The sequence below is a fragment of the Desmodus rotundus genome, chromosome 7 (genome assembly GCF_022682495.2).
Source record: "Desmodus rotundus isolate HL8 chromosome 7, HLdesRot8A.1, whole genome shotgun sequence".
NCBI lineage: Eukaryota > Metazoa > Chordata > Mammalia > Chiroptera > Phyllostomidae > Desmodus > Desmodus rotundus.
In genome coordinates, this window is record NC_071393.1 from 107,576,992 (window position 1) to 107,600,301 (window position 23,310).

General features: G+C 40.1%; 1 protein-coding gene across 1 annotated transcript in view; it reads right to left on the minus strand.

The window, feature by feature from the left end:
- KCNH5 (potassium voltage-gated channel subfamily H member 5) overlaps window positions 1-23,310 on the minus strand; it is a 245,160-nt gene that overhangs the window by 29,145 nt on the left and 192,705 nt on the right. Inside the window, exon 10 of the mRNA XM_024567911.3 lies at window positions 21,201-21,397. Within this exon, the coding sequence (XP_024423679.1) occupies window positions 21,201-21,397 (197 nt within the window). The remainder of the gene's footprint in view (window positions 1-21,200; window positions 21,398-23,310) is intronic.

The following is a 23,310-nucleotide window of genomic DNA, read 5'->3' on the forward strand; positions in this document are numbered from 1 at the left end:
GTAAGGGTGTGCTAGGCAGAGGGAGTAACTTGATCGGGACAAATAATAAGGTTCAAGAAGAATTTACACGGATGTGTGGTAACTTTATCTGTAAGCAGGTTGTAAGGAGGCAATGTAGACATTTAAGGATCATCCTTAATCTTTGGGAATTAATCATGTCAATAGTGAACATTCACTCCGGTACAAAGTATACGATGGTGCCACAGCCAGAGACAGTGGTATACAGCATTTCCTACGGACTGAATCGGAAGAAGTCTTAATCTCCTGTGGGGTCACACACTTTTGGGGGAATCTGGTAAAACTTATAATACACATTATCTAGGACATGGAAAATTTTTAATCTCATTTCAAAAGTTTAATAAATGTCATTAAAGCTTGCATTTGAACCTCGTGCTTAGAACCTCTAGTCAAAATGACAAGACCATTCGTGTTGAGGATTTTATTTTTGCCAAGGCACACAGGAGTGCTCAGAGCCAAGGTTTGAGGGCAGTACTAAAGTAACACTTAAATCACTTGAAAAACAATTATTTGTCACCGTGTTACAAACTGTCTAAATTAATGTCCACTGAATGTCATCATTGGCCATCTTAATAGAAAACTTTTAACAGGGAGTCCTGTGCCTCGTTGACAGTATAACTCCCAAAGGCCTGCCAGCTTCAAGCACATACTATTGTGCAGAGTGAAATATTTCTATGAGACAGTTCTGTACAAACGGCACGAGTGGACAGAGACCTAGGGCATAGGATTTGAGAGTCCATTCTCTGTGATATAAACCTGCAGGGACCTTAATGAAGGGAAAGTTTGCTGCTTTAGCTCGAGCATCGCCAGGAGAACATTTTCTTTGATTTACAACAGCAGTTCAAAGGTATTTTATAGGCAGGCCATAAACATAAAACATAATCAGATGTAAGTAAACCTTTTAGCAACGAAAGATGGTGTTTTGGAGGGTGGGGTGGAAATATTTTAACATCTGAATCAACAAGAATTCTTTCCCTTGACAAACAGACCATACAAATAGTCAAGCTACTTTCCATTCCTAGGGAGCACACATTGAAACAAGTGTGAGTTCTGGTTAAACCAAAAGAAGCAAGACCAAGCAGGGGTCAGACTCAGATATCAATGTAGTTTTGAACAACCACTTGGACATAATCTACAGAAGGTATGTATATGGGCACTTGTCAGGATGTATTTGACGGCATGAAGACACACTTCTCGTCATTATGCTCCACCCGTCCATTGTCCACCCTTGGTGAGTGCATGTATTTGTCAATAATATCTCTTGCCTAGGTGGTCAGACTACATGGTCCAGCTACTATTTAGTCTGTTGTTCTCCTCTTGTTCACCAGACCCTTACCCACTGTGTTCCCCTGCAGTTTCCTACATTTGCCCTTTGCTTTCATCCCACCCTGAAAAACACCTTCCTAGGCTATGATGCTAGTTCAGCCCAACACTGAAGAGATGTATTCCCAAAGGATAATGTCCCAACGTTTCAACCTCATTCCGATTTCCTTCCTTTCTTTGTTTTTATTAAGCTTCTCTTGGTATACATATACTTTGACAAGCTATGCATAAAATAAAAGATCTTTAATATGGAGGTAACAGGGAAGTTTCGCCAATTCTATGATACATTACACATCTGATTGTTTAGTGTCAAGGAATCTCTTCTGGATAATAGTAAGAATGAAATGAATAACCAGTAACATGTAAAGCCTTCCCCTCATCTCTTTAGAGTAATACAGACTGATGAGCTCTGTACAGCCATTTAAAACAAAGAACTCATGGGAAGCTTTTAATAGTCTCATTTCTGGCTTCCATTACTTACTTGTCAAAACTTAATCTGCTAATTTCCAGGTGTATTTTATTTTTAAGTATAAGTCACTTAAACTTATGTCTTGATTTCTATGAGTATAAAAGAAAGAAAAATCCTTATAAATGTAAAAGACAACCCTCTCACATTTTCAGGGCAAACATTATAATCTTAAACTGTATCAACTGCTATGTGAAGAGGTTTATAATGGAATTTTCTCAGCCAAACAGGTGTACAGATAGATGAAGTGGTTTGCACTATTCCTTTAGAACTTTTCTAAAGAACCTAAGCTTCAGAGGTAGAAGGGAAAAAGGACTGTTTATGTTTTCAGATGAGAGGACCTGCCCTATCAGTAGGCCAGATTAGGCAAGGGAAGAAAGCTTTCATAAAAGCTCACGAGAGTGCAAAGTGCCCCTCTCACTCTGTAACACAGGCTGCCTGTGGACAGCGACGGAACATGCCATGGCTCATCCTTTCGATGAACTGAACACACCAAGTCAATTTTCAGCTGAAACTAAGACGAGTTCCCCGGATTTTGGATTGTAAAGGGCCTCGCATCTCATTTGGTGTCTTGCAGGACCTCACCTTCAGTCCCCTCGCACCACCCCGTGACAAAGGAAGGCACCGGGAGAAGGCCAATCCACGTAAGTGATGGCTGTGGTTCCCTTAGAATGACTTTTTAAAAATTTATTGCCAGAGAGAGGAAGTACAAAAAGAAACTTTCAGCTAATAGAATTTCGTATTATTTTTCCATAAACTTCATTACTTATCTAATCCTCCTTCCCCAGCAATATGCAGTAATACAGTCTTGTTTTCTGCTTTTATTTTACAATAGCCTCTACATTTGTGTTTCAACACCTACCTGTGCAAAGGAAAAGTTGCTTTTTTTTTAATGAAAAGCTTTAAATGCACTTTAAATTGTTGTGCAAAAAATTGTCTGTGACTTTTCTGTAGCTTAAGATAGTTTAGTATAAGAACAGACCTCTGCCCACGAAGTGAGATTCGGGGTTTAAACACCATCTCTGCTGCTTATTACAGTCACAACCTTTGGGATCCACTTAGTCTTAGCCCCTAGGGATTTCGGTTTTCAGGAGAACACAGTGGAACAGTAAAATCTTTCTCAAGGGCCTGGGAGAGCTAAATACAACAGCATTCAGAAACCGGGGGCAGAAACAGCACACAACCTATTTCCGAAGTTTAGAACAGCTAATGTCGTAAGTAGCAAAAGTGCAAAGCACCCAGCAGGACATGATTCAACTCATTTTGGATTTTTGAAAGATCTTCATTTCTTGTAAGCTTTATTATCAGACTTCAATAAAAATAAGGTAACAATTATATTTAATTTGTAACATCCTAAATAAAGGGAATAAAAACAGTTCAATTAAATTTTCACAAAACCAAAAGCAGAAACTTTTAAAGATTGCATAGACTGAGTGTATGTCCCAAAGGTGACAAGCTCTTGCACAGCAAATACATAATTTTATAGATGAGGGGAAAGGAAAGATATTTTTTAAAAAAAGAAGGAAGAAATTGCTACATTATTTTCCCTTAGCTGCCTGGGAAAGTTGAGTTAGGCACTCATTTTTAGTGAACTAAGATATGTGGCCTGATTCCGACGAGACAGTCAATCAGATTACAAACACTCGAAACTCACAAGTGGTGTTTCTCACTCTTTTCTAGGAAGCACCTAAATTATAATAATTTAAGGTAGCATACTTTAGAACAATCAAATTTGAATCTTTGAGGGCAAAGCCCATAGAATTTGAATTTTATCCCATATCCTCCAGATGATTCTTGTGCACAGTTTTAGAATCACTGATCTAAAACACTGGTTTTCAACACTGGCAGCATATTATAATCACTTGGGGAGCACATGTAACCACCCAGGGAGAAAAAAGAAAGATATCTACCTGCTCCAAACCAACTTAAATTACATTGTCTAGGGGTAAGGCCCAGCATCATACTTTTGTTCAGAGTTCCCAAATTCGCAAGCGCAGCCTGGGTGAAGGACCACTGCTTTCCAGCACGCCACGACGCTCTGCTTCAACTGTACCGAAACATAAACCGGCCGTTCTGTGCAAACCTGCAGCGGCGCCCCACTGCCACGGTGAGTGTGGGCCTCCCGCTCCCACGATCACTAGGTTTCTATGTCCACGCAGGGACAAGTTTTGGGGTGTGTTCCACTCAACTCCACTCCCAATCTGACCAATTTAATCTCAAGTATAAAACTGATACTCAAAGGAAATTTCTTACTTTATCATTTTTTATTCTACTGCAACTTCTTGTCACATAGTAGTCACTCAATAAATAACGGTTGATTGGCTATGGATCTCTGTCTTTGGGCTGTTCCAACAACAACAACAACAACAAAACACAAAATGGGTGGCTTAGAAACAAGAGAAATTTACTTCCCACTGTCTGAAAGCTGAGTAGTCCATGTTCAAGGCACCAGCAGATTGTCAATGGTGTCGGGTCAGGACCCATTTTCTGGTTCACAGACAGCACCTTGTCCCCGTGACCTCAGGTGATAGGTGGGGGTGAGGGGACTCTCTGGGCACTCTCTGTAAGGACACTAATCCCATTCATGAGATCTTGCTCTTATAACTGAATTACCTTCCAAAGGCGCCACCTCCTGATATCAACACCCTGAGAGATCAAATTTCAACATATGAATTATGAAGGGCACAAACTTTCAATCTATCACAGTCTCTTTGTCTTTAAAAGACTAAAGGTAGAAGGCTCGCTATTCAAACTTAAAGCCACAGTGGGAGCCCATGCATTGCACGATCTAGGGTGAACTGAGAACTTCCAAACTTGCTGACAACTTTTTAAAATCTACATAAATAAAATTACAGAATCTGTCTACCACATCATGCAAAAATAGACTAATTTTCACCAAATTTGGAGGGTATACTTGAGACATATACTCGCTACATGGTGTACATGAGAGTCACACATTGGGGAGCAGGATGAAAAGCTGAGCAGCCCCGCTCGGGAGTAGCTAGGATGCGATGAAAAGGCTCGGTGACTGCCGCACAGGAAGAACAGGATATATGCAGTGGAACACTCTGGTCAGAGAGCACCGAGTGCTCCAAATGAGGCCAAAACCAAAAGTCACAAGGGCCTATTCTTCAAATGGCAGAGCTCAATCTGCAAAGAAAATTTTCCTCACATGGACAATTCTAAGTGGCTTCAGGGTGACCGAAAACAGGCATTTATTTATTTTAACAGTGGCTAATGTTTCACCTGAGAGCAGCTGTGGAAGTCACTAAAAATTTGCCGAATGACTCGCGTTGTGAAAGGAAAGCTCTCTTAGCAAAGAAGAGAAGGCTGGCTGCAGAGCACCCATGTGCACTTAGGAGCTGTCAGGACCGTTCCTCCCTCCCCCCCCAGTACGAGAGCCGGCAAACAGCCTTAGCCTGGTTTGACTCGCTTGTTAACACAAGAAATGAGAATCAAGTTAAGTTTTAGAACTGCCATCTGAAGGTTTGCCTCTAGATTAATTTAGTTTTCTCATGTCAGCTTTGAATTCTTGTAACTTCAGGGAACTAAAGGGAAAAATAAGACTATTGAAGGGGTTCATTAATAAAAAAAACAGTTCTGCTTTATTAAATATTAACTTACATTTGTATAACTATTGCTTTTTTAAAAATCCTTCTGATACTACCTCACTTATTCCTCTCAACTAATTCCTTAAACTCTGAAAGATATATTTATAGAAGGGAAAAATTAGTAAACTTCTCCAAACTTGTGTTTTGGTTCTAGAACTGAGGGATCTTGGCAAGTTACTTCACTTATATAGGCCTTGGTTCTCTCAATTATAAAATGAAGAAAATTATATGTTCTCTGAAGAACACATAAGATACTGCGTTTCAAATAGATTTCTGAACTGCAAGAGCTATGGAAGGGTCAGATGTTACAAATGTTCCAATTTTAAAGATGATGAAATTGAGGCACAAGAGGTTAAGGTGATCACCCAAGGTAAGACAGACATGGTACTGTGGATAAAATATAGATTTTTAAATTCCTTGTCAGTACGGTTTTTCCCATATTATCTATCACCAATAGTTTCAGATACTGGCAAACAGACTTTCTGACATCAAATCAAGTAAAAAGATATTGAAAACTTAATATGGTCTGGGATAATAAACATTGACAAGAAGAGCTTTTTGTATCTTGCCCATATCTTTAGGAAAGGGAGTTATAACCACATGAGTTTATATATTCTGAAATAACAAGTAGAAAAACTAAATGCAAACAGAGTTCCCTAGCAACTGGCATCAGACTTCACACTATGATCAGAAACCATGACATCAAACTAATCATTCAAAGCCCTCGGCGGAAACTCCTCTGATTTGAAATGGCTAAAACGGCAGAAACTTTCTTGCCGTACCCTATGCCTATCACTAAGGTCTAGAAAATCAGAATCTCTGGAAAGAAGTTAAGTAAATCATGGTAACTTTCAGAACACCTTCTAATCCAAAATACTGTTGGGGAGAAGGAGCAATGAAGGGAGAAGGGGAGAAGCTGGGTAAGCAACCAGGGAGAATGCAAAGGGTGCATCCTGAGGAAACATCAGCAGAGTTCTGAGATGCAGTCTTGGCTCTGACCTGGAGTCTAGCAGAGGAAGCTCTTTACCACTTGCTTCCCTGCAGGGCAACTCATATTATACAAGTCATTTTGTCTCAAATTCCACTGGTGGAAATTGGGTAATCTCTTAAAGTGGAAATGTGTGTGTGTGTGTGTGTGTGTGTGAAATGCCACGCATGTATGTGTGTCATATATATTTATACCTACAAAAGTATTTTTATAAATGTTATACATGTTATAAATGTATATAGTGTTATATGCATGATAAATGTCAGCATATTATATAATATATATTATGTATAAATAGTATTAGATACATTATATATGTGTGTATGTATATATAACACACACGTATATATAATATTCATATAATTATATAATGTATATAATACTGTGTTAATAGTACTATATACATTATAAATGTTAAAATATTTTAATATTTTATAAATGTTAACATTTTAATGTTAACATATGTTAACTATGTTAATAGTATTATATACATTCCAAATGTTAACATATTTTATGCATATGTTATACCTATATGTTGTAAATCATTCATAGGTATTGTGATTCCATTTGCACTCATTAGGGGAGATACTCTTCCTTCATTATGTATCCAAATGGTGAGACTTCTACAAGGCTAAGGAATATTCCCAACATTTTCCTCTATCTTTCACTTTCTTCTCCCTAGAAAAGAAGTGACCTCTCTGGCTGGGGAGGCTGGAAGAAGAAACAGAGCCCAGGCACTTCCTATCCCCTTCGGAAGCTGTCCTTCCTGCAGAGATGAAGCATTCGGGCCTACGTACTGTGGGATGAGTTTAGCTGAGCAAGCTCTGCCCTCGTTAGGGAGAGCTGTGCTTACCAGCCAGACCAGTGCCTGAAGAGTAAATCTGTCGGATTCAAGGTTAAGTACTAGAAAGCTCACTTGATAAAGCCCTGTGGCCATGATCTCTAATCATCTGACAGTCATATTTTGATCTTTCCATTGGTTCCAAATATGGGATAGCCATAGAGATTATATATCTTGGGTCCCTCAAACCCCTACCATGTCCCAAAAGATAGATGCCAGGGGCAACAGAGAAGTGGGTATTTCTAAGCCCCAAAAAGCTAGGTGGAGAATAAGGTATAGGGAGTGGGGATCAAGGCAAGATTAGAAGTTCTAGGAGGTGGGAGGGAAGTATGAAATCTTCCAAATTTTCAGTACCATTTGCTCACGACCTGACTGCTGATTTTTATAACATTAACTTCTCTTCAGCAAGATAAACAATCAAGCTACTTTAATATTTTCTTAGAGACATTATTTATGTTAGGGGAATATAAATCCATATAATGGCAACTATATTCAGTCTTCTTCCAAATAGGAGACACTCAAATATTGATCCACTCACTTGCCAACATTTTTGGAACATTACAGTACAAAGTGCTACTCTAGGTGCTATGATTACATAATTCTCAATCTCTGACCTCAAGTAGTTTACAGTTTGGTGAGAACAATAAAGCAAAAATGAAAAGTATAATAAACGACCTAAGCAATACACTCAAGGAGCTACTTCTCTAATGTCACCAAAGCTTTGACGTAAAAACATCTCAGACCGAGGTGACATAGGTCCTCTGCATGCAGGACGCAGGACGCAGGATGAGGCTCACTGCCACTGCTCTGCCAGCCGCCAACCCTGAGAGAACTTCACTGAGTTGTATTTTTGACTGGAAACTTTCTCTAATTCACGACTTGCTCTTTTTAAATGACAGTTCTCTCCTTCTTCGTTTCTTTTAATTAATAACCCTGTAGAATATTTTTCATTAAAAATGAATTTTACCTTTACCACAAAATGTCAAACATGAATAAAATAAGTGACTTTTTCTTACAGGGAATATTATAAAAATGAAAGATATTAGTTCACATTTTCTTTGACAAATTTGACTAGTGGAATGAGCTTGTCAAAGCAATATTTCTTTCTTCCCCTACTAGTGGCCTCTCTTTATTATGTTCTTTCATGAGTAAATGAATAAATAGATGCAAATAGCATTTAAAGTAGGATTTAAAATTTTAAATTCTTCAAAGATGCCATCATATTAAGGGCAGGTGAGATTAAAATTTTGATGAAAGCAAAATGTAGTTGCCTTTTACTTCTAAAAGTGCAATTTAAATTTAGCTTGAGGTTCTAAATAAAAGAGTGAACTTAGCTCTTGTTTTACAAAACTACTGGGTTAATACTAAACACAGATTGGAAAACTCTTTTCTCTTTTCCCCTGTGCTTCCCCTGAGTGTCTCCCATTAAGAGAAACACATTTACGTAATAACTCTGTTTCTCTAGCCACAGGGGCTTGGTAATGGGACGGTCTTCCAATAGATAGCAGAGTGCTCAGATGGCCAACCTCGACAGACATAATTTAGGGTAAGTTTAGAACTTCTAGTGAAAATGCAAGTTTCAGGTCAAGCTAAATTGGCTACTGCTAATCTTACATACACAGCAAAACAGAGCATGGGAGTTTGTTCGTTAACCTCGACTAGAGACTTGCAGTTTGTTGTGTTAAAAGTGCCATGAACTGGATTTGATATGACAACCCCTGCCTGTTCTCTTAATATGTATAGAGATACAATGAGCCAAATCATTGTATCAAATGTTAGGACCACACTCATGATTTTACTCCTATTGAGGTTATGCTGAATGTGTGGAGTTTAGAAAGAGGTGGAGGTACATACTGCTTTCTGTTAACAGAAGAAAGTAGGCATTTCCTCTGGGAAAGTGTAGAAGTGTTCATTTCCACAATTCTCAGCACAGTCCATTCCTGCGTGTAGAATTCCCGGCCACTATGTATCCCATTGTAACCCTCTCATAAAATGGGGTTTCTAGCTTCAAAAGAGATCAGACCTGGATGCCTTGTTAACATGTCTGTTAGTTTACCATCACCAGGGAATGACAGACGCCAGCCTGACCTTCTCTTTCCACCAGAATTGTGGGAGAGGCTCTTGAGCACCAGTCTGGCACTGCCACTTACTAAAACACGTTTTTGTCAGCATTTTCATCACCATCGTTATTGTCAACATCACGGCCTCACATGGAGTAGTCTCCATGCACCTAATACTCACACATCTCTATGAGATAGGTACTAGACCCTATGGCATCAACTATAAATTTTTTCCTGGGATATGGATATTTAACCATGGGAAATACAGAGGTACCAGGTGCATCCATAAAGAGATGGTATGTCTGTTTTATAAAGTTGGCTCAAAAGCTAGAAATTCAAGTCTCTTACTCTGTTTGGTATAGTAAAGCTGACTTACTCATCAAGCATCAGATACATTTTCATAGAATTATATTTGTTGCAAGTTTATTCTGCTAACAAACTCATTCTGATTGATTTTTAAGTTCTTAAAGCATCCTTCTCTCTCTCTGTCTCCCCCCACCCCATTTTCTCTCTCTCAGCATTGCTTAAGCTCCATTAATGTTGCCAAGCTCTATGGAGTTGCTGGTTCACAATTAAAAACACCTCTCTAAAGGAATATGCTAAGCAGAATGGCATAGGAACCCAATAACAGAGATTTTTCAGCTTGGCAAAGCTACCAAATCCAAATCTACTTTCGTATTTTTCTTGGGAGAGCAAATATTCCTATTAAGACCTTCTTTGCACATACTTCAGAAAATTCAGCTGCATTAGAATAAAAGGGATGAGGTCTGTCAGGCGCTTTCGTTGCTCCCCACCTTCCTCCTCCATCCCAACAGCCTACAGAGAAAGTCCTGGTGTGGGACTGTCAGGTGTGGAAATGTTACTATCAGCAGGCCGGCAGCCAGCCTCATCTTATGGAGTCATAAATGCGGCAGGTGGATCTGATCTCTCAGGCTCATTTTCACTTTCTGCTGGCACAACAGACCCTTCCTCGGGTAACAGCACACTCTACAATGGCTAAGCAGGTATATCCTGGTTTCTGAATTTCTGAGCATTAGGAAACCCTGTTTTCTCCCTCGAGGGCAGGCATGTATCTTCCTGTCAAGGGAAACTAACTCTCAGAGGACCTGTGCGACATATTACCCATTTAATTTGCTGGAATTACAGTGCAGTCCACAACCACATATAAAGCAGTTGCTACGGCACCTGTGAAAAGAAGGAAGCAAGTTCCTGGACAGGGTCCAATGCCCCACATCACCTCTGTGTGCTGTAGTCAGGGGAAACTGGCTGCTTCTTAAGTGCAGAATTAGCTGTTAAAGTTTATGCGCTGCCGTCTCCACTGTGATTGTCAGTTTCCAAAGGGACAGCACCTCTACTGAACTTCTACCAGTGACATCACTCTCTAGAGGATTAAACTGTGGACACTGAACAAACTGCACTTAAATCGAATGCAAACGTCTGAAAATGTTGGGTGAATGAATCAGGTGTAACCTGATTCAGAACAAAGAGGCAAAAAATGAATGACTCTCTGGGTGAAATTACTGTAGTCTTGCTGGGTCATCTGAGTGTCTCTGGCTACTGAGTAGAATGACTTGATTTGATTCCTTTGGGAAAAGATAACTTGATTGGAATGTCAAAATCTATGAAACGTACCTCTCAGTTGAGGGAAAAAATGGACATTCTAAGAAGTCAGATACAATTCTGCTCCTAACTGTCAACCACAGCGACAGAGCAGTCTCTATTTTCTCATTTGCAAAATGTACATAGTTTTAAACTGCTTTCTATTCTATGTAGATTAATACATGCTGTTACAGTATTTATTTTACTTTTTTGGCAATAGTCTGAATTCACTGTAATATTGAGTCCTTTGTAAACAACTGGAAACCCCCCCTTTTGAATAATCAAATGCTTCTCAAAATATGTCATGGTTGCAAACTCTTACAAAGCTACTCTCAGAAGCAACACAGAAGCCTTTTGAATACATGTCTGCTGAGCAGAAGATTTTCTCAGGTACCTCAGAGCACAGAAAGAGCTGAGCCAGTAAATTCAGCTCAAAAAGGTGTGGGAGAACTCCCAGAAGTGACAAACCACGTGACCAAATGTAGATGGTATATTATGTGTTGGGGAGGGAGGACCCCTCCAAAAGCACTCTGACAAAAATATACTGAAATTCAAATCCTTGAGCAGATCCTAGTTTAATACTATATATATTACATATTTTCTCAACCACAAATAAATATCCACGGACTTCTTTTTCCAGAAGAGAGAAGTAGTTACGTGGTGGAGGGACTGAGGAAAAAGGACTCATGGACATGGACAACAGTATGGTGATTGAGGGGCAGAGGAGTGGTTATAAGGAAGATAAAGGGTAATGGAAAAATACAATAAAAACATTAAAAAAGAAACATATGAAGGGAGTTAGTGTGTTAAAAAACTGCATGTATTCCAAATTGAAATCAATACCAACAGGCATTAGGGAAGAAAATAATACATGCATTTCAGGCTTAATATAAATCCTTGCCTTTTCATTCAAAAGGTGTATTTCTTTTAAATAAAGATGGTGTGATATGGCACCATGCTTTCAGTGGCCCCTAAAGTCATTGTTGAGAATTAAGAAGAGGTAGACACACTGGGAATGAACAGGCTGGCATCCAGCTATGATGCTGCTAGGAGGGCACCATTGTAAAGCAGGAGAGCCCTAATTCAAAACAAATGCTGAAGCATTTCACTTGGAAGTGCATTGTTGGATACATTGAGGATCCCCAAGAAAAATAACTTATAAAATGTCTACTTCTTATGCTATGTTAGATGAATACTTTTCTGTCTACTAAATGTTTATTCATTTCTTTCTTGTTTACTACTAAAATATGTATTTTCTTGTGATCTAGAATAAACTCTGCTTTGAAGAAAGGCACTGTCAAACAATAGGTAATGTAATTGGAGTATGTTGGTGAGTTATTGTACCCAGTTATAGGAGACCGTTCTGCATGCATGGACCCAGCTCCCATTCGGAAAAGCCAGTGGGGAGCTAGGTTCAGCACAAAGGACCCACACCCACGGATATGTTCTCCCATGGGGAATCAGGTCTGCATTGTACCTAGGCTTGCTTTGAGACTTGCTTTTTGCTAAAACTCCCTCACCTTGAATTGAGGCAGCAAAGGTTTACTGCATATCTTTAAAGTAACTTCCTAAAAAATCTATGCTAAACCTTCCACGGACTAGTGTAACCTGTTCAACCACTTTTCCCTTTACATTTGTAAATATCCTTCCTTTCTGATGTAATTAGTAACATCCTCTCCTTTGTTTTCTGTAAAAGTAACCACTCAAAGAGAACCTGTGCATAGTAAATAAGGACCATCCTCAATGTAATGTGCCCACAAAAGCAATACAAGCCTGTCAAGGCAAGGGTCAGGGTGCTCTGCCCTAAAGAGAGTGGCCTTGCCGTCCCTTCTCCTCCATGTGAATTTGTCCGTTGCGGCTACAGCACACAGATCCCAAGGGCCGGGATCTGAATCACCCAGGCCCCACTCTGAAATTTGGGAAACTCTGTCCTTAAGTAACTATTTTGGAGGCGTTATTGAAGAGTGAGGGTTCTGTGAACCTAAGTCCTGGTAACTAGTAAATGTGGAAAAATTGCTATTCCGTCTGGAGGCAGACCAACAGAGAGCCCTAAATAGAAGCAGCACAAGGGTTCAGAGGCTGCATAATTAGGTCTCTGCTTCATCTAAATGCACACAACAAACTCCTGGGATGGCTGGAAGTCAGCCTCTCTCTACCACCATCAGTGGAATGAGAGCCAGCTCAGAGCTGGGAAACCTCAGCTCGTGGCTGGAACCTCAGAGCAGTATCAGCTGTGTGGCCACGAGCAAGTCTCTGCATCTCTCTTAGCTCACTCCCGGTTACCTCATTTGAAGTTCAAATGAGATAAGGCCTGTGTCTTGTAAACTGCCAGGCAGTGAGCTACACCATTTTGGATGTAGTCAGTGGGAGGGTTCAAAGTTCTACGTGAGCAGAGCTCCTGCTGGCAAGGCCAGTAGTTGGCAGTGAATTTGCAATCCTGATGATCATTTGAGGTTATTAGAGTTATAACTACTCTCCGCTCAGATTCAAGTGTGGTAAGTCCTTTAGAATGGGATTAGGTTACCATTCCAGAAATCATGGCCGTTGGCATCAGGTGAGCCTAATTCACTCAACAGAGATGTCAAAACCACTGCACTAGTCTGAAAGCACACGCCAAGCTGCTACCTGCAGCTTGATCTGCAGGATCTGCAAGTGAGAAACCGCAGCTGGAAGTTAACTCTAATTGTGATTTAATAAGAATTAGTAATGGTCATTTTCATAATCCTATTTCATAAGGTTCTTTGCCAAAGTTGTCAAAGTTATCATTTGTTTTTCTGGAGGACGGTGGTTATTCTAGTCAGGGATGATAAAAGCTGTTCTGGGCAGCATGTCTGCTCACTAATGTATTTCATTCATTCACTGATGGATTCACTCAGTTACAGCAAGCACTGCTCTGCTTAATTGGCAACAACGAGATTATGGAGAATATTTAGTTCATGGAGCTCTTTGTTTAGGTAAAACCCCAAAAACATAAATAGAAAACCACCACAATCAATGCTATGAGAAAAGTAAGCATAGATACTATGGAATATTTCCGAGTTTTATGGAATCCATATTATCATTGGTCCCGACTGCGGACAATGTTTTAAGTGATGTCTTCTTCATGGGATTAAAAAACTACAGCTTTCTGGAATGAGTGTGCTCCCATCTTTTGTTTAACTGACATACCAGTGTGGTTATGGGGGGGGGGCGGGGGATGAAAAGAAATGAGTGAAGTTGGAAGTCCCCTTATCTTTTTCCTAGATCATTTCTTCAAAGATGCCGCTACCGAAATACATGCTGTCTGCACCACATGGACACCAAACAAATCCCCTCTGCCTGTGTGATAGCAAATTCCAGCACATTTTCCATCCACAAAAGGTAATTGTTACACAGGTGCTTCATTGCTCACAGAAAAAAAAAAAAAAAAGACATTGTGCGCCACTGGATCCACCATGATAAGAACGCTTTCTGGAAACTAAAACGGTTGCTGAATTCTAGCCTGTTCCAATGCAAGAGTGACCCTAACCCGCTATTTCTTACTCCTGGAACATTAAACTTCCGGATTGGTGCTATGCTTGCCTAAGAACTTGCCGCTGGGTTCAGCTGCTCTCCGTTAAGAACAGCACCGTCTATGGGAAAGGACTCTGGCCTTATAGGGTAAAAGGGATGCTGCAAGTACCTGTACGTTCTGTTTTCCCAAATTTCAATTTGTATTAATCACTGGGGGTAAATTTTTTAAAGTTTAAATGAGAATCTTTTCTTAAGTCACTGTAGGAGTAGAAGAACATTTTGCTATGATTGATAATTATGCATTGCCCAGAAGTTACAAAACTCAATACTGAAGTTGATGCTGCTGCACACCCCCAGTAAGGTAGACCCATTTCAGCTGTTTTGATTTTGAGTTTAAAAACAAACAACAAACATGGTTGTTATTGGCTGAATGTTTTTGCCCTCCCCCACCAAATCCATATGTTGAAGCCTGAACCCCCAGTGTGGCTGTATTTGGAGATGGGTCTACAAGGAAGCAATTAAGGTTAAATGAAGTCAAAGGGGTAGGGCCCTGATCCAGTGTGATTAGTGTCCTCAAAGGAAGAAACCCCGGAGAACTCATTCTCTTTCCTGTGTGCAGGCACAAAGGAAAGGTCAAGGTTACAGTGAGAAGGCAATCACCCGCAACCCAAAGAGAGGGTTCTCTTCGACCCTCCTGCACGCTGATTACCGACTTCTGCCTTCCAGAGTGTGAGACAACATCTGTTTAACCACCCCATCTGTGTTATTTTGTGTGAAAGCCTGAGCAGACTAACACAAGGGTTAAGTGAATATTGTGGAAGGAGCCCAGATCAGCCTGTGTCTTGAACTAAGGGGTATGGAATTATCCAGTGAAAAGGACTATAACCAGAAGCAAGACAGGTCCCCGAGGCAACACCGAGGCCGTTCTTTGGGACCATAACTAAAGGGCAAGTGTCAATCTGGCAACACTGCTGATCAATGTCCACTGGGCTCCCTTCCAGGACAACAGTAGATGTACTAGAAACATTTCCTCCGGAACCACTTGGCTACAAAATTTCGATTACACCAGCATCGAATTCAGCAGAACCATGGAATGAAAAGACACAATAATCCTCTGGCCATGCCCACCAGAGGCGTTTATCCTCACTAATATAACGGACATGGCCCGCAAAAGCGAACCCCACATGACACAATTTTAGCCTGTACTGACATTGTTCAATCTTCATTGTTTTTTTCAAATTTCAGTTATCAATATATTTATTTGAGGTTTTATGAAATTGGCCATATCATAATCTTAACTGTCATGTCTAATAAAGAATTGTTCTCAACACCAGCTCATTCCATGACTGTTTCTGTTGCCACCCAGGGCTGAGAATTTCCCAATTCTACATGCAGACACGTTATTCTTTCCTTTCTTCCTTTACTTCTTCCATTTTTAAAAGTCAACAAATTTTAGTACTCAATCGCCATATTTGGCAGTAAACTAGTCAGTATTTTTTTCATAACTTCTAATGTGAAAGTGCTAACCTCTTAGAAAATAACAAAATACAAAGATGAAAAGAATAACTGTTTTGTTTAATGTGAGAATTTTCTTTTATATATGCTTATAAGAGGTGGTGCAGCAGCCGGTATAGTTCTTAAAAGTACTGACAAGCTGGCAAAGAGTGTATCAGAACATGGTATTATCAGCAAAGCAAGGTTTTACCACATTCAGTAACACCGCTTGAACAGTACTGACATGTAAGTTGCATGCTTTTCCTAAAACAAGACCCTTCACAACGCATGTGACATACCTGCTGTGGCCACACCACACCCGCTGGCCCATGCTGAGCCTAGGAGTCCTGTTCCGGTCTCTGAACATGGCCTAGAGCTGATTTTTTGGCTCCACTGTTAGTTTTATTCTGAATCACAGTGTGAAAGGCACTAAAATCAATCTATAAATCACATGCAAACTCATGCTATATACCGTCCTTCTTCTCTGTTAAAAATGAACACAATCCAGCATTGCGTTTTACTCAGAATCTTTTACCCAATGATTCTAAGCTAAATAGCAGAAGTACAGCCAACATGGGATTCAAAGGTGTGGATTCCAATCCCACCTCTGAAGCTAATTAGCTAAATGAACTTAAGCAAATCATGTAATTCTCTGGGTCTCAGTTTTCTCATCTTTAAAGAAAACAAGTGGAACTACAGAATCTACAGGATCTTTCCTTGCTCTAGAATATTTCTCTGTTTCAAATAAAATTCTAACTCGTGTTGTCTTCGCACCTTAGAATCCCTCCCTGTCTCCTGGGATGACATGATTCATCCCCACCCCCTTGGTGCCCTGAGGGTAACCTTCTCATTGCATTTACCTGGCTCTGTTATGTGTATTCACCTGACTCTCTCACTAGACTGCAGGCTCCTGGAGAGCAGGCGCTTGGCATTTTATCTCCATCACCCCATAGTTAAGCAATAGGGGAGTGACGGGTGTACACTGAATATATACTGAGCCAGCCAATACTTTGTGCACCGCATTTTATTGAAATGTCTCCCCAGAAGAGGTACAGAAAATAACAAATAGAACACCTCACTCACCCTATTTAAACAGTGAATTGGAGGAAAATATGTTCTTGCTATTTTGCAAGTGAAAGAAACGTTTAGAAATAATTTAAAATCCCAGCCATACTTAATGTTGCTAGAAGAGTTATTGTGACCTTTATTTTAGGTTTCAAGGAAAAGGAATATTCCTGACAGCCTCATGGACAAATATACCCACCAATTTTAAAATATTTCATTCTTTATACTCATAGAACATAATATCAGTAGGTTTCAGCATCTTTATGGAAAAAAGGTTATAGTGAAATCACCAAAATATGTGCAGATTTCAGGACCTCAGAGAATACAGATTTCTGACCAACCTTTAAAAATGGTACAGTGGGGGTCCTGAACCATCCCCAGGTTGGATGGTTTGCTACAAGGACTCACAGAATTGGACGTATGGTCAGGGCTTTGACTTACTACAGCATAAGCATACAAAGCAAACTTAGCAAAGGGAAAAGATACATGAGTCCAGAGGAAGCTCAGCACAGGTCTCCAGAGGTCCCCTACCCAACTCCTTCAGCAACCAGTTGGGACAACAGCTGTGGCATGCTGCCAGCAGGGATGCTATTTGGAATTCCGTGCCGGCATTTTTGTTGGAGGCTGGTCACACAGGTACCCTCGGCGTGGCAGGTGCCACAATCCCAGACTCCAGGAAGTAAATGTCTAGTGTAAACCACACTGTATGAACAAGTAGTGTGGGCACAATAAGCCACTCGTATCAGAGTCATGGGAGCTCTCTTGAAATTCAAGTTCCCAGATGCCAGCCAAGGGCCCACTGGATAAGCAGGTCTCTCAAAGTTCAGCGGTCATGCCTGCCACGTGAACTCCTTTACACAAACGATAAACGTCATTGTACAACAACTAGGCAATTTGCAAAAATCTCTTTAAAGGTCTGATTAGAACCATTTAAAATTTAGACACCACCCGTGCTGGGTGTGCCGCTTGCCTTCTCAGACCCATACATACCAGCTGGTTCTTAAGTTCATAAACATCTTTTTGGCGTTCCAGAAGAAGGCCTCTTATCTGGGCTAAGCTGTGAGAAATAAACTGCTGGTGCGTAAGCACCCCCAGTCTGTGGTCTTTTGTGCGGCGGCCTGCAGTTGAGACAGCTGCCTTCACATCGCAGTGGCCAGGGGGACTAGGTGAGACAGAGATTATATGGCCCTCAAATCCCCAAAGATCTACTTAGTGGTCTTTGACAGAAGTTTGCCAACCCCTGCTCTAGTTACTGGATGAAATTACCAGTTTTAGTTCCAGGATTTTATATAGAGGAGCTGAAGGATGTCTGGTGACAGCTCTATTTACATAACAAAAGAACTTAGTTTTCCTTAATGAGGATGAAGGGAGGCTGCTAAACATCACAGAGGGCACTGTGATGTTCCTCCCTGTGGCAGCCACCCAGGGCTGCACACTAGACAAACCGCTCACCTGGCCATGTGTCTGCTCGTGTGGCCGGAGCTACAGTCAATGACGGCTGAAAACCAGGGCTCCCAATCTGCTCCCCCAACTTACTAGGAGCAAGCACACACTTAATTATGGTTATGACAGCTATGAGGTATCAGTGGTACACTAATGACATAGTTTTAATCATATAATGCACAACAAATGTTTGTTGCAAGAATGCTTACAATAATAGCAATGAGAACAAAGTAATTTTTTATTAATAGCTCATTTGGGAATGAAGTTAACAGTGACTGAGTGAATTAGGAACTCTGTAAATTGCTGAAAGTGTGTCTGTGGGATATTGTTGTAGGAAAAAAGAAGTCAGCTACTTGGACAAGCCAATGCAACTGGGTATAATGTAAAGAATACAGGTTTTAGAATCAGACAGAGATGGATTCAAATCCACATCCCAACTCATCGTTTATTTGGCAACTAGCTGTCCCGCTCTCGGAACTTAACCTCCTCATCGATAAGCTAGAGATTGTACAGGGGGGTGTAGTCCGTGGGTGGTTGATATTTACTAAGATTAGTTATTATATATAAAATAAGTTGATGTGCATGGCTGTATAACGGGCTCTCAAAATGGTACCTATTCTCATGAATCACTGGAGTACATTTTCTCATAGTTTCTCTTTTTTTTCTGAGAATAAAGTGACACTGACAATACAGCTGTCCCTACATTTTTGCCCAATGCATCAAGATTGTCCTGGATTTCAAAAATAATGAAAACAATTATTTAAACTGACACAGGTTATAACAGGGAACAGGTGACAAAGGGAAGAAGCCATTTGATGTGACTCACGCAGCGGCATCTGCAGAGGCAGGCGCACATTCCCGGGCCCCCTTAAAATACTACACGCGTTTTGTCTCTAGCTTCTCTTCCTGTCAGAGGTGGGCATGCTGGTATCTGCACTCAGCTCTTACAACCTGTGTGTATGCCTGTGTGTGAGTATGTGCACACATGTGAGTGTGCGCACGTGTATGTGTGCATGTGTGAGTCTGCATGTGTTCAGATGTATGAAAGAAAAAATTGGGAAAACTGTAATAGCATAATCAATGAAATATACTTAAAAAAAGAAAAAAAAGGCAATGGAGCTTTGGGATGAATTCATTTTGAAGGGTGAAAATTTGTTTTCTACTGGTGAGTTCTTAATTATGTCTTTGAGACCTTTCATTGCAAACATACCAGTTGGTGATTTGATATAAATCCTTCTGGGCCTGAGTTTCCTTGTGTATTTTGAAGAGAAAATAACTGCTCTTTTTTTCCCACAGGAATATTATAAACATAACATGAGATTCTGTGTAAACAACATGCTTTCAGGGAGACCTGTAAGATCTGTGCTGAGGACAGTAAAAACATAGGTATTTTGGGAATCTTACAGTATATAAAAAGATTCCCAAACTGGCAAAATTTAGATTGGAAAATATATATAAGAGCTTCAAATATCTAACAGACTGCCTTGTAGAAAAGAAATTTGTCATTGGAGAAGATAGAGCATAAACCAAAGGAGACATAATTTTGCTTAATACTAAAAGGGACTCAGAGTCCCTAATGAGTAAGCAAGAAGGTTCCACATTTAGAAAATATTTGGCAACAGTATTCCACATTCATCACTACCTTAACTTTCAATTACTTGTACAAATACCTGTTTTACAAATAGTATTTCACATAATATCCACACTGGACTGTAGGCTCCTTGATGTAAGGACTCTCTGTATTTAGTCTGTATGCTCTCAACAGCTCTTTACATTTTGTCTTGCAGGCTGTGGGTGCTCAATAGCTATTGATTAACAACAATACAGACTGAAAATGCTGTTCAGATACAGAATAAATATTGTGACACAGCTAGTATGAATATGATTTCCAAGTCTAAGTCTCTTGCAGAACCCTAACTAGGGAGTTACATTGATTTGCTTATGTTCATTTCTCTGTTCCTACAGGAGAGATGTTCGTTTCTGTCCTGGCTTGACTTTTCCCTTCCATGTTAACTACAGGGAAGGTTCTGTTTCATGGGGTTAGTGGAAGAGAAGTTTTGTTATTTCAAACTACTTCATGATAGTTGACAGGCAATCATTTTGTATGAAATTCCGTTTATGTAGTTATCCAAATGTGTATTTCACTCTTGGCAATGAAAGAGCCCTAGCCAATGTCCAATGACCTATAAACCAGAGCTTTGAGATTTCTTTATGCAAATTAAATCTGTGTTACATCATCCATAAGAAAGAAAATGGCAATGAAGATTCTATTTGCAACAGAAGGGCAAAGTAAAGAATTCCTGTATGTATTTGTAGGATATGTCGGTGTGGCTAATTATTTTTTGAGATAGTGTGCTTGGAGAGAATTCTTGGGGAATAACCTTTATGAACTGATTAGTAAATGAGAAGAAGGTTTTAAAGTGAATCAGGAAAATAAAATAGGCAACCAGTTTGATTAACCTCAGCAGCTTAAAGAAATCCACATAATAAAGAGACATAAATATTAACTTTGTGCAGTCTTATACACCCTAAGAACTAACTAATTAATTATAGTACAGCTTGTTTATTTTTCCTCAAGTCTGTTTTTCATTTTGCATCTCAAATTGTAATGATTAAAATCTTTAGCCATGTACTCAGGGGCTTTTCGTCTCTTAAAAGGTAAACAAAATGTAAAGAAAGGGAAAGATGATGTCACTTCACATTGCTGCAAAATGAAATAGCCTTTCCAAGCCTCCACTAATAGAGCATCATATATTAACCCCCTGGACATGATAAGGGAAAGTGGACCCAGACAACATACCCGTTTCCTTAGATTGCAAGTAAGAGTGAGATTCCTTGAGAAGGAGTTGGCAAACGCTGTATAGAAGTCCAGGACTTTGAGCAAGGCTTCTCGCTTGATGATGTGGAGGTCACAGTACGTCAGCGCCCGGACGTTGGCACACGCATGAGCAAGGGTGGTTTCCTTCCAGAAGATGTCTCCAAATACGTCGCCTTTTCCTGGAAAACAGCATAAGACATGTATTTAAGTGTCCACACTAGTTCCTATCCTAAACACTCCTTTTACTCAGTTTCATATATGGTATTGAGCTCCTGGCATAACTGTGAGCCTGAGTGTATAATCCCATCTGTACACATATAACAATTTACAACACTTTTATACGATATGTAAAATAATACACCTTGAATTCAATTCCTGATTGAAATCTGGAGCAACATGAATAAATGAAATCAGATGGAGAAGCCAAAAACCTCACTTTAACAAATAGTTTCATTATTTTCTGCCACCTTAACTTTTCTCATTCTGACCAGAAGAAACAAAGGAGACTCCTTAGTTTCATCTTTTCTCCTGCTTGTTCTGGTAGAGATGACAGTAAAATGCAATGTACAAGATCTACTGTTACAGCCTTTATAAATCTGGAAGTGATTCAACATATATGAAACGTGCATTATTCAGCAACTAAGTCTTGTACTCCAGCAGACAGAAACTCTCCATGGCTTACTCTACCAAGGATGCTTTTCCCTCGCTGCCAAGCCAAACCTTATGCAAATCCTCAGGGCGCAGCTGCAGAGCTCCACGGCCACAGTTACAGAAGCTAGCGAGCTGGGCGGGGTAAAGCACGGAGACCCAGATTTGTTATGCCATAAACCGTCCCATAAAGAGTACGTCTACTGTGGTCAAACGTAGATATCTTTTTAAATTCTAGAACACATAGAAATCTATTCACTGCGGAGTACATTCCAGTCCTCGACCTCAACTCAACAGTTCCCCATCCCAAATCAAGAGCACTTAGTTGCCCTTCCTGCTGACGCAGTTTCCTAGGGCCCCTAGCACTGGCAGATGGGAAAATCTTCCTGCAGACACTCTGCCAGAGACTTACTCTTTCTGGACTCTGACCACAGAGATGAGCAAGTACCTGTTCTCATCATGAAGATTAAAGTCAGAACTGATGGGGAAATAAAAGAAGGATAAAGACATAACACTTCAGGCCAGTGAGACCACCAGAAGAAAAATAAAATGTGACCAGAGAAGAGTGTGTGGGTGAGAGAGAGAAAGAGAGAGAGAGAGAGAGAGAGAGAGAGAGAGAGAGAAGAGGAGAGGACGGGAGGAAAAGAAGGGGAGGGGAGGAGAGGAGAGAGAGAGAGAGAGAAGAGGAGAGGACGGGAGGAAAAGAAGGGGAGGGGAGGAGAGGGGAGGGGAGGGGAGGAGAGGGGAGGGGAGGGGAGGGGAAGGAACAAAGAAAGGTTGGGTGAGTGAGATTACAGATTCTTTGCCCACACAAGCAGTTTGGAAATGCTTAGAGAACCACAAAGGCAATCTGAGGTAGAAAAAGAAAACCCTCGTATTATTGAAGAGGTGATTAGAAGCACCATATAATCATATGGTCAGCATTAACTAACCATAATGGATATTTAATTAATCTGGAGTGATCTCATTTATTTCCGGGTCCTCAGATACTCCTTTTAGTTACTGACACTGACAACTCAAAGGTATGCCTCTACCTTTGTCTGAGAAAGAGTAGTTAGAGACCTGGGCCCCGAACAAGGTGTCTACACCTTGTCCACAGAGCAGCGCAGTAACCTAGCGGAAACTTTAGCTGTAGAAATCTAAAAGACAAACCCTACTTCCACTTACACAGATAAATCTCAGACATGCCATTCTCTTTAAAATAGTAATGCCAAATTATACATATTTATTCTAATTACATTATTAAAGTACCAATTTACTTATAAAATGTTCACTGAAATAATATTTAAAACATCCAAAAAAGGTAGAAGTAAGGCAAGTACAAATGAATAAATAAATTATGGAATATTATGCAGTCACTGAATAAATTGAAAAAAGTGACAGAGATATGTTCATTTTACGTAAAATAATAAAAGCAGGATATTAAATCATATACGTATGGTCT